The sequence below is a fragment of the Lates calcarifer genome, linkage group LG20, assembly GCF_001640805.2.
Source record: "Lates calcarifer isolate ASB-BC8 linkage group LG20, TLL_Latcal_v3, whole genome shotgun sequence".
Taxonomy (NCBI): domain Eukaryota; kingdom Metazoa; phylum Chordata; class Actinopteri; family Centropomidae; genus Lates; species Lates calcarifer.
In genome coordinates this window covers 6,819,321-6,832,070 of record NC_066852.1, presented here as the reverse complement: position 1 = coordinate 6,832,070, position 12,750 = coordinate 6,819,321, and the positions used below count along the sequence as shown (strand labels likewise).

At 42.2% G+C, this 12,750-nt stretch overlaps 1 protein-coding gene across 1 annotated transcript; it reads right to left on the bottom strand.

The window, feature by feature from the left end:
• Positions 1-2,389: 2,389 nt before the first annotated feature.
• On the bottom strand, positions 2,390-12,234 carry wnt11 (wingless-type MMTV integration site family, member 11). The gene is given in 7 exon segments (XM_018691912.2): positions 2,390-3,416; positions 5,439-5,503; positions 5,505-5,732; positions 5,943-6,220; positions 7,790-8,034; positions 9,868-10,059; positions 11,905-12,234. Coding segments are annotated over 6 exon segments (1,074 nt in total). The 5' UTR covers positions 9,951-10,059; positions 11,905-12,234; the 3' UTR covers positions 2,390-3,241.
• Positions 12,235-12,750: the final 516 nt, after the last annotated feature.

Genomic DNA, 12,750 nt, shown 5'->3' with positions numbered 1-12,750 from the left:
TTACCAGGCAATTCCCACAGAGTGTGGGGTCACACCAACCATGGAGAGATACTTAGATACTTTCTGACAAAGAAAGAAAGAAAAAAAAGAAACATAAACTGCAGTGGCGATTAGTTCCGTTTTTTTGTTGTTGTTGTCTTTACTTTTGTTTTGTCTTCATTTCGGACACAAAGGTCCTTAACAGCCCGGATGAGGGCTGCTCTAAAGCTGTTTTTTACCTGATCCTGTCCAAAATGGCAGCCCATTCATGTCCCATTTACTCACACAGTCACTCTTCCGCTCCACCACAGCTTTGTGTTGACAGATAGAAAAATGGAAGAATGTGGAGGAAATTAATATAAACAAGAGGTTCACGTTGCTGGCACTTTCATTCCTTACATGAAATCTTTAACTGTGTGGACTGTGTCCAAGTGAGATATTTCAGAGGGGTTAGACAGAGGTCAGATGAATAGTTGCACGGCTTAATGATAACAATGGTTGCTCAGAGGGTCAGTTGGCCAGGTTCAGCATTTCCAGACTAAACAGGTCAAATTTAAAGGCCTATCTAATCTGTAGAGGCATGATGAAATTATTCTGATGTCATGCTTAGGTTTTGGTTGTGATAATTTCACGTGGTTTGGGTGTGTGGCAAAGGATTGCTCAACTTGTTGAATTGCCTCAACATTTACATAAGGACAGTTTTGTAATTTTAGTAAATTCCTAGACCTGACTGAATCGACAGAGGATGAAAAAAGGCTGCAATTTTTTGAGACATATCATGGGTCTTAGCACAGGACTTTGAAGGGAAAAGAGTTCAGCTCATTCCCTCATTGTAAACACTTCTTGAAAGATTCCAGATTATTTGATGTGTTTAAAATACATTTAAAAAACTCTTACCCATTTTTATGGCACATACCAAATGTGCCAAGAGTAGCTTTGCGTGACTCTTCCACACTAACTCATACACTGATAAGATTTTGCTGTGTCCAAAAGTATTTTTTAATCTACTGAGTCACCTACTCCAAAGACAGTGTGCAAGTCCTCTATCAGCAGGTGAGGCTTCACGTTTCTATAACAGTGAACTCAGTGACAGACGGCAGTGGGTGGACTCCCTTATACACCACCCCCACCCCCCCCCCCCCACCCCCACCCCACACACACACACAAATACGGACAACCTATTCTCCTCAACTGCCAGGCTGAGGAATGCCAGTGCCTGTAGAGTCCTCGAGGCTGTCGACGGACAGGCGCGTGTGCGGACAGAGCAGACCCCCGCTCACCTGCACGCAGCAGCTACTGCCTGCCTGTAAGACCAGAATACTGTGTCCATCCTCACTGCCAGTTTCTGCTTTAAAACTGCCTCTATGCAACAACATGAACTGATCAAAGCTGAAAGATTTCTCAGAGTTCATTTTTCAGTTACTCTCCTCAGTCATACTGTTGCCAGGTGGTGTCTTTGGTTCTCTCTTTGAAGAGAGAGATTTGTAAAGCCAGCATCTTGGCTTTTAAACTGGAGTAACATTTTTCATTACCTGAAATGGAATGTGCTTAATCAACTTTTGTTAATATATGTTTATAAAAATGAAATTAGATGAAAAGGACAGCAGTGAAAAAAGTCCAGCATCATAAAATGGCCACTAAAATCTAAATGACTGGTCGTAACATTTCCCCCTTGCCTTGTTTTTCCAGAGTATGCAGGGGTGTTTTGGCAGTTTCTGTGTGCGTCTACAGGCTACGGTTAAGAAGTGTTAGAGCTCCAGTGAGTGTGTAGCTTGGTGCAGCGATGCATCATGTGAGCTCACAGCATGGGCCCTACATCCTCCACAGCTATTTCTGTCAGTGTAAAATCATGAGAACCACTTTAGCCAACACAAGGCTGGTCAGAGGGTAATATCTCGGTTCTACACAGCGCCAGGTCTGTTCCCTCTGACAGGCCTACAGTCTGGCTTTATGTTCTAAATAAATTACATCTCTGTCTTTTTTTAAATTTGATGTTTGTCCATTGGAGGTCTGGCTCTGGGACAGACGAATGTTTGAGTGTTAAAGCCGGGACAGGAGTGACAAAAAACCCCTTTGCAGTGGCCTTTGTGAGGAGGAGGAATGTCCAAACAAACACTTTCCCAGGGTTTGGGTAATTCAGAGAGTGATCCCAATAGGCCATCAGGTTGAACCCTGCAACTCATTATTGACTGTGCTGAGCTGATTTACAGTGACAGTGTGCTATAAGTTGTGGTAAACTGTTATTTTATAACCCTTGGATTTGCAGTGAATTACACTAACGGTTGCTTAGTTAGAAAATAATTATCTTTGGAGGTTATGGATTTGTCTTTGCCAAAGTCTGTAAAATGGCCAGATAATATGTCATTAAAGGTGCAGTTAAAGGAAAAGGACAAAACATGCAATACCCATGTAAAGATCATGGTGGAATTTAATTATTTTATAAATACTTCTGTCTTTATTTCAGTATACAAAATAACAGTATGTACATCCACACAAAAGTGGTTTACAAAATCCATGAGTTCAGCTCATATGCTCTAAAAAATAGAATATATTTTGAACTGCCTGCATGTCAGACATAAAGGAGATAATGCACCATTTCACACGGTCCTTAATTGTCTTCTCTCAATCCACAGGGATGCAGGCATGTCATGATCCACACAGGACACATAGTGAGAGTCCAAAATGTCCACAAAAATGTTCCGTGATTGAAAAGTACTTTAAGTTCCCTTTGTGTTCCCTTTTCCTCTATTGTCCATTTCTGCAGAGGAAAAAAGTCTTAATAATACCTAAAAAGAAGTACCACATGGTTCCATCAGAGCCCTTCGAATTCCGTGGTAGAAAGTCAAACATAAGTCTCTGTCAATTGAGGAAAAAAGACAATCCTTCTCCTCCAGCACAAAATCCAATATTATTTCTTTTTAATAGAGATATAATAAAATAGACTTTCAGTATCCCTCGTGTGGGATTTATAATCATTAACAAGTAAAAGAAAATACCCAGGAGGACGGCGGTCTTCACGTAAACAGGCTGTCACCACACTCTCCATGTCCAGGTTTGTGAAACAAAAAAGGTTAGAAGCCCAGCTGGCAGTTTGGAGATTTGATACAAAAATGATACTGACACAAGAATAGACCACGTCTTGTTGAGATACACATGCTAAAGCTTAAGACAGGATTAAGCCTTCTTGGTATTGTAGTGCTTTGGTTAATCTGTAGCCTTGGGTGGCTGAGTACATGTAGAGGACTGCTGGTGTGGCACAGACTCATTTGCAGACGTATTTCTCTACGATCCGCTCGCACTTTTTGCAGGTTACGTAGCAGCACCAGTGGTACTTGCAGTGGCAGCGCTCCACCAGCTTCTCTGTGTACGGGTTGTAGCCACGGCCGCAGCACATCAGGTCACAGCTGTCACTGCCAACTGAGGTTTTGTTGCACTGCCTGAAATAAGCATAGACAAAAAAGATATCAAGTTAGATATGCAGGCTAAATATTTCCAGGTTGGTTTCCTTCCTAAGACAATTAAGTTTACAGCTTCATTCAAAAACATTTTGTACACTAACAGCCTGTAGAAAGCCCACAATAGTCCTTTAAAGGTGCTTGACCGACCAGTGTGCCTTAACCTTTTGTGCACTCCTTCTTCCAAACATTTTTTTCCTTCATTTGCTTTTTGTTTTGTCGTGTTTGGGCAGTGGATGCTTTGGAGCCTCTCATTTCAGAAGCCCGAGGCATCTGAATGAACAGAGAATAGCCCCGCCATAAATCACACTGAATACACAGGGCTTCCCTCCCTCTCTTTAGCTTGCCCTCTCCACATAATTGCATTGTTTTATGATGGCAGAGTGTTAATGACCAGTATAGTTGAGAGAGACACTGAGCTGATGGCTGCTGTGGGAGTGAAGAAGGAGGAGGAGGAGGGACAAGAGTCACTCAGAGTGTGAGACAGGTTTATTACATTGCTGAGAGCTGGGAAATAGACAGACCCCCACACAGCAGTTTGTCAGGGTAAGATCTTGTTGGATTACTGCTGTGCTGTAAATGGAACAAGAGGACAGGACTGTACATTCTGTAGTTCACATCTGCTGGTTTAAGGATGGGCACAATAATGTAATTTAAGACTAAATTACAAACTTCAATGGTGTGCCTCTTCCCAGGGAAATGACACTTTTTTCACAAGTGATCACACTTCAGCCATTAGGATGCAGCTGCTAAAATTTACTTTCCCTGTCCCAGATTCTCTCATTAGTCAAAAACCTGACTCTAGAATACGATATGGATACCTACGCACATACAGTTACTCATACACAAACATCAGCATCACAGCTCAGGTAATGACAGCAACAAAGCGGGGGCCTCGTGATTTGGAAAAAGCACTAATGTCATGGACTGTGTGTGGCTGCTGCATTATCAGGCTGCAAGGGACGCATTGGGCACAGTGAGTGTCCTTGACATGCAGCATGTCTTCTGGTTATCTGTAGAGTGGCCTAAGGCTGAGGAACCCATGATATAGTCAGTCATATGATGAATGACATTTGCAACATGCAACAACACCACATGCCAGTTAGTGGATGTCAGTGACGTGCTCGCAGGATCCAATGTTGAAGAATGCTGAGGTATGTAGTCATACAAAACTGTGCATTTAAGTAGGGTCTGTCTGGTTAAACAGCTACAGATAATCAGTGGGTTAATTCTAGTAAATTTGTGTGAGATCAAGTTTTTATATTAACAGAGAAACGTCAGCAATCCTTTCAGTCATCCTCAAAATTAACATGATGCATGAGGTACAACTGGTCCTTCTCTGCAATGTATTTATGGAGAAAGGGAACATTGAAAGAGCCTATAAAGATAGGGCTGCATATTCGTGCCATATTTCCCTGACAATTTCGCCATGAGTCAGACCCTCAGACAAACGGTTTGCCTCGCTGCCCACTAACTTCTCACAGAGCACAATCCAGCAGCACTAAGCACTATCCCAACTAGAACACTGGAGCTGAAGAGTGGAAGTACATAAACCTTTATCTTAGGGGGACCATTAACTATTTCCCCATTTGTGTGGCCCTCTCCAATCAATATCAGCTCTGGTGCACTCAATCCCTAAGAATAACTGCATTAGTCATTGTTTCAGATAGCAGGACAAGGACTCCAGTCACTGTAGCCTTTTCACTGACACATGCTCAGACAAGCCAAAGACAGAGCACTCTCAGTGGCCACTGGTTGTTATCAGCCAGTCTGCAAATGAAACTGTGCCACCACACAGGACTGCACTTCACTAGAGTCAACATCCTGGATGAGCAGACATTTGGGATCAGTCATTTCCTGTTTGTCAGCTGTGTGGGGCTGTCCCTGATGTGAGTCATGCTAATAAATCTCCAAACAACAGAGATCTGTCATTACCACCAAATATCCCCTCTCTTCTCACACACACTCACAGTCAAACACAGTGACGTGACATGACCGTCTCACCTGTCCTGGGTGCCGACAGAGCCCTGTTTTTCATTCTTGGTACAGAAGTCCGGGGAGCTCTGCAGGATAGACCAGCTCGTTCTCCCTCACCGGCCTGATGTCAATGTCTTTAGGTACCAGCTGCTTGCGTGTCCCCATGGGCCGGTGAACCACTTTTGTGGCAGACAGGTACTTGGTCTTCAGGTCCATGGCGATCTCCCTCAGGTCTTGCAGGCCTCTCCAGCAGGTTCTTATGGAGCAGGAGCCAGACACTCCATGACATTTACATTTCATCACCAGTGCCTCTTTCAGTGCCTTAACATGAGGACAGAGGACACTGAGGTTAGATAGAGCTCACTATATGTAGGATTGACACAATAAGATACAGTACAAGTCAAGTATACAAAACGGACACAAATACAGTTATAATTTAAATGGTAGTTTCCATTTTAAAAAATCATTAGATGCAATATATTTGCATTTTTCCTCGTTTTCTGATTTAAAAACTCTATCCATATGACTCACCTGTCTCCCAACCTCACTGTTGTGTAGGTGCATTAGTTTGTTGGCATGGGAGCCAGAGCGCTTCATCTTCATGGGAGCGTCAGAGAACTTGGAGCCCATCATCAAACCGTAGTGCATGTTGTCAGCGCAGCCACCCCAGCGGTAGCCTGGCTCGGGAATCTCCGCCGGGATAGGGCCGCATGAGCACAGACGCAAATCTCCAGATGTGCATGCCCGTGCTATGGTGTGGCTGATGGTTGCAGCGGAGAGGGCGTAGACGAATGCAGCCTCCCTCGTTCCTATGAAAACAGAAAGACAATTTATATAAATAAAAAAAGGAAGACAACAGGTTTCATGGGCCCTGGGCCTGCAGATTCATAATGTAGAAACAAAGCCATTCAAAGATAGGTCTGGAGATCAGTGCTGACACCTCAGCATATTGTATTTAGTGGTCACTAGCATTATAATTACTATTATTATTAAAGCTGCAACTAACAGTTATACTCATTATTGATTCTTTCATGATTAACCACTTGGTCTATTAAATGTCAGAAATTAGTGAAGTTTCTAATCACAATTTCCTAAAACCCAAGGAAACAACATCAGATGTCCTGTTTTGTCCAGAGCTCATGTTTGTGATTACTCGTGAAAAATAAAAGTAGCAAATCCTCTCAATTTAGAAGCCTGCACTAGCAAATTCTCAGGTTCTTTGCTTTAAAAATGACTTTACTGATTAATTTATTATTAAAATTGCTGCTGATTATTTTTCTTCTGATTAACTAGTCAGATTAACTAGTCAGTTAATCAGTGAATCTTTCACTTCCGCCAGTTATTATCAGTCGCAAAGGATCTATAGATTCATAGATATTTTTTTTACTCAGTATAGGCTGCTGTAATCAGGCGCTCTACTGTCAGTCTGTTGTATTTCCCAGTTCCCTTCTAAGCCTTTCAACTGGCCTAACGGGGAGAAAAAAAAACACAGACTGCCTGCCTGCACAAAATGTATCTATCAAACACAGTCCATCACTACCCATACCGTAAAGCAGAGTGAACACTGATGTAATTGGTGGTGATGTGCGTACATGAAAAGCACATATGTTAAGGGCCGAGGGGCAATTTGGAGGTAAGGGAAGAAATCATGTATGACCGTGCACTGGTTAGATCAAAGCCATCCCTGGACAGAGATGAGCCATTTCCTGTTCAGTGCAGACTGTTCATTTGGCAAATGGCAGCCATGTCTTTTCTAGGGAGCTCTGCACAGCTCCCCCACCCACAACCCAGCAACTGTCTCTGACTGATTCAAGGTTCCTCTGGCAGCAGAAATAGCGAAGTCAGACTGCAGCTCAAATAGGCGTGCAGTCAGATAATACTGCAGATTTCAGAAATAACAAGCCAATTATTAAATAATAATGAATGTATACAGTCTGTGAAGAGGGTATTCTCAAATAACAGCTTCAGTACAAATCCCTAGTGAAGGCTCCTTGGGAACAAATGATGGAATAATTTGGCTGGCAGTAAAAAAAATGGAAAGATGAGGCAACATGTCATCTTTAAAACAGAAATCATTTTTGAAAAGGACATGATTCTGTATCACAGTTCTTTAGAAAGCAGTCATGTTAATACATACAGATAAATCTATTGTGGCGTCTGAGCACAGACAGCATTATAAAGAACTGAAGATCATTTCACCAGTTACTGTAAACTGAACTGCAATACACTGCAGCACGTAATGACCTTGGTTAAAGATATTCATTGAATGTCACGCATGACCATAAACATTAGACTCTTGTGGGTAAAAAAAAAACTTGGAGCAGCTCTTTGGAAACAACAGAGTCCACGCTGTCATTCCAAACTGTTTATGAGCGTACCTCGGTCGAGGTCTGGACGATACTTTGGGGCATCGACTGGGATATCAATGGAGGAACAGTTCCAACGCATATCACCAAAGGTCTTCTGACATGTTTTCTTGACTTCACGGGCTGCTTGGATAATGGTTTGCATGAGCTCCAGATTGCTGCGGCACAGCTGAGCTTGGGAGGACACCAGACCGGGCAGCAGCTTACAGTGTTGAGTCTGGTTGATGTGTAAAGATGCAGGAGTGTGTGACAGTGCTCTGCAGGAGACAGAAAGAAAAAAAGAAAGAAAAACAAAAACAGGGGCTATTGGTCAATATGATTTATGTAATATGTGTTCTTGTATACGCAGCTGTAATGGAAACAGTGGTGACAATTATTGAATCACATGTTCTTTGTTTTATGAGTTGTGAAATTATGTTAATGGGAGTAACAAAGCATGCTGTGAGTTTTTTTTTATAGTGGTGTGTTGGCGACTGGAGTCTCTTGTGTACACATATTTTAAGCTAGTGAGACACATCAACTTTCAACAAACAAAACTTGAAAAATTGAAACAGATAATGCTTCAGGCAGGGAAATATTTTGGCATGCGTCGCAGAAAAGAACCATCTTATCACAGTGAAAATCCCAAAGGAAAGTCAGCAGTGGATTCATAAAGTACAAGTGACACGTTCTTGGCACAAGCTTTTCTTTTGTTAACGCACAGAAGAGGCCTCAAGATACGCCAGAAAATATAAAAACGCCACTAAATCCTGATCCACGGTCAGATGAAGAACTGCAAAGATCCCTCACCATTTGCATTTTTCACCACAGGAAACATCGTCCTCTGTGGCCTCAGTTTGACATGAATTGTCTGTTTCCAGACTATTAGAGGGTGCACACACTTGATTTAAACAATTTAAACTTATAGAGGATTAAATTAATAGAGAAACCACAGGCAGAGCAGGTTCGCTCTGATCTCTGCTCTCTGTGTGTTGCACTCTGCTGAGAGTTCGTGAGAACCAGGCAGCGCCGCCTGCACCTTGGCCTGTTATGCATTAAGGGCCGAGGGGCCGCCACTCTGTGCCCAACGATAAGCTGCGACTACACCGGGCTCGTAGTAACTCGGCACTCACAGGTGTTTACAGCTGCATCTGTTTTGCATTGCAACGCTGCGCTGTGCATTATCAAGACTTTAAGACTTCTCACTTAGATTTAGCACATGCCATCCCAGCTCTTATTGAACATCTGCTTAAGCCTTCCCACTGTGAGTATTACAACCATTGATAAGTCAGTCTGATAAGACGCCATGGATATTTTTGTTAAAGCCAGAGAGTTTTCACAGTGATCAGACACAAGTGCAGGCATAAAAACAACTGAACATGCAAATTGTGAAGAAAACCTCCAAGGGTTTATAAGAATACCAAACAAAACCATCCAAAACATTCAATTTAAATATAAGAAATTCAAAAAATAGCAACTTGGGAATTTTTCAGTACTTTCCAAAATTATTGTGAAAATTATTGTTTACTTTACTGTGCTATAAAAACAGTGTGGTGCTCAGTGCAAGCAATCAACAGTTGTGTCAACATTTACAGCACTGCAGCTTCAGCCACTATTTTTACACGGATGTGAAGCCTGATGAGACTACACACTGTAAGAAGTGACATCACTGGTGCTGCCGCACCATGATACCTCATCATCTCATTTCTTATCGATTTATTATTAAATAGCAGTGGGTACATTCAGTCTGAGATCCTGGAACTGAAGCATTCTGTTTCCCTTTACTAAGCTGCATTAAAGCTAATAAAACAAAGAGGTTTCCATTCACAACCTGAAGAACTGCCAGCTAATCTACTGTTTCCTTCATCAGATACATATGTACACAACACACAGCATTCCCCTTGATCAAGAACAACTAGAGGAATGTTGGGGCCCATTTAAAGCTGCCATGGGCCCTCACTACCATGAAACACTAAAACATGCAGCAAAGAGCCACTCAAAAATGTGTATCCTCATGATGACATCTGTTGTGACATTGCTTGAATGTAAAGCAGTGTAAAGACAGCGTTGTGCTTAAAGAATGAAATGGCGGCACTCCTTAGGATACTTACAGCCACTTAATGCCAGAGCAGACCTGAGACAGCAGCAGAGCTGTGAGCACACCAAGAGGCAGGACATGAGAGCTGCTCCTCATGGTTGGACGGTGGCTCCAGTTCACACAGGACACAAATACAGAGAGCTGTTGGGCGTCTCGGGTCAGACTCGAAAGTCAGCACTCACGGCACGGCCTCCTCTTTTAAACCCTGTGAAAAATAGAATAAATAATATCAGTGACTGAGTGGGGCAGCACAGCACACCACTTCCAGCTTTTGAGTATTTTTCCTCAATGCGTTGATGTAAGAGGTGCTGTGAGAGTCAGTGTGAGCTGTGAAACATTACAAGGTTTAGATCTTGAAAATTTAAAAACACATCAAATCCGATAGAAAAAGCAGATAAAGGAATATCATTTTATTCACTGTCAACAGTCTCAATTTGCTCACATTCATTTTTTAAAAACTACATAACGAAAAATTTAAATGAACATAACTGTTGGAATACTTTTGAGATAACTCACTAACATTATTGTATGTAAATTCATGGTAATACAGCAACACTTGAACTTCATTCTACATGCAAATAAAAATAAGAAACAAGACAAGCAACCGCAGTGAAATCTTAAAGACAAAGCGGAATAGACTGTATCTGTGGTACATGCTCTGTTGGCACAACAGACTTTCCCTCATGACTTTTAAGTGACTTTATGTTGATTCATAATCTCTTGTGTTGTATATGTGTGTATATATATATATATATATATATATATATATATATAAACAGAATTGTAAGATAGCATAGCTTTTTTCTGGTGTATTTAGTATCACATTGTTGGTGGATGATCTGCTTAGGTCATATGCAGTCACGCTCTGAGAGCACACTCAGGATGGCCATGATCAAGCGCTATCAAGCTGCTTGGATAATTTGCACAGGTATCTCAGTCTGAGTGAGTGAGTTGGGTGTCACCTCTACTCCACTTGGAAACATGTAAAGAATTTCAGATGGAGTGACAGCGGTGGGACAACTTCACAGATGAGCAGTGATCTACAGGCAGAGGAGAGGGCAGCGCATCACAGTCATTATCTGATAGCGCTCTGAGCTGTTGATAAGCAGTTTCTTTGAAGAGGGCTTAAAGGGAGCGCGTTAAAACTGCAGGTAGCTGATAATGGGCCGTTTTAATGCTCCACAGTTCCGCTCCTTGTCGCTGATTGGCCGAGACGCGTTCGAAACCCTGTGAAATCACTGGTACTAATTATTTTAATGAGCTGACTGAAACTCACCAGGCTACTGTTGTGTGTTACTACTATTTTTCAAACATCAGAAGTCTGATCCGTGTAGGCTGCAGTAATAAAATAATAAGCCTACCGTGTATTATCGATTGAACATGAAGCAGGCCTTTCTCCTGAGCATTTTCCTGTTTTGTTTGCCGCTTGGAGTTAGATCTGCGGCCTTAAACTTACATCTGCCCAAAGTGGTCTAAAGCTGCCAGCTCCGGTTTCTCCCGAAAAGATAAAGGCTGATAGTCTCACACACCATCCGATGTGTGTCTGTCATCAACCACAGATAAACTGGCGGGGAATACCAAGTTCATTATTAATCATATTTCCTAATCATCAGTGGGGATGTAATTGCAGATTTTAGCCTAAAAGGCCGGACAGTGATATTTTAGAGCTACCTTATAATCATGTTATTTGCTAATCTGCCTGTGAAGACACAAGTCTTCACAAGGAGAGATTTTAAAGGCACTATAAAGACCGTTAAAGTCTTGTAAAGCGGGTTGCACCAACTTTTGCATGAAATGAAAATAGATACGTATGAAATCTGTGAAAGTGGAATAAACATTATTTCTCCTGTCTTAAACTGATCATGGTCTCAGCTCTTTACATTTTTGTCAGCAGATCACGCCTCTGTGGACAAAGTTTATCTACAAACAAAGCAATATACTTTGAATCCACTGAACAAAACGAGTCCGATGCGCACAAACACACTCTACACCCACCAACAGCAGCCTACATACTCGAACTATTCCCCCAGCCAAACAAGTTTAACCTCACCTTTGCCGCGGCGCTCACTTCTCACCGTTGAATAAAGCGACACACACACACACACACACACACACAAAGAAGCAGCTCAGTCAGATCTCAACAGGTCGGAATATCCTTTCAGAGTGTCTCAGGGTGCTGTCTGCGTCGCTCTCAGCCTGATGCATGAGTAAAATCCAGCACGGGGTGGTAGAATAGCTCCAGACAGGTACGCATGGTGTGTATCAGAGCGGTGTCGGTGAGTGTGTGTGAGAGAGTGTGTGTGGGACACAGAGAGGTCTGAGTAGAGGAGAGTGAGTGAGCCTGAGTGGGGGCAGACTCAGCTCTAAAGTACCCCTGCCCTGCTTTGATCTCACTGCTGATGTCAGACCAGCATTAACATAAGAAAGCACGCTGCACCGGGGCCAGAGCACCGCTACTCGGAAATACTAGAATGCAATGTTGTTGGGTTGATATTCTACTCAAAGTCCTCTGGAAAAGTCCCATAATATTCCCACAGGGAGCTGAAGTGAGTTATTGTGTGTCTGTGATGATGAATAGTCGATAGAGTGACCTTATTTTAACGGCAGTTATAGTTTCTCTGCTATCATTATTATACTCAGAACATTCCTTTAAAAATTCCTCAAGTTCCCAAAGGAGCTTCGTAGCAATCATATTATACTTAAGGCTAACCGACCTATTGTCTCATGTCACCAACTTTTCTATAAGGGATATATATCTATAAAATATTCAGTTACAGTTAAGAATTAAGATGGTACAAATCTATAGTTGCCAACCTGGTAATTGTCTGGATAAAATATGTTTTTGGATTACAGCATTTCTTACAGTGACAGCAAAATGCCAGTCAATTGTCCATAG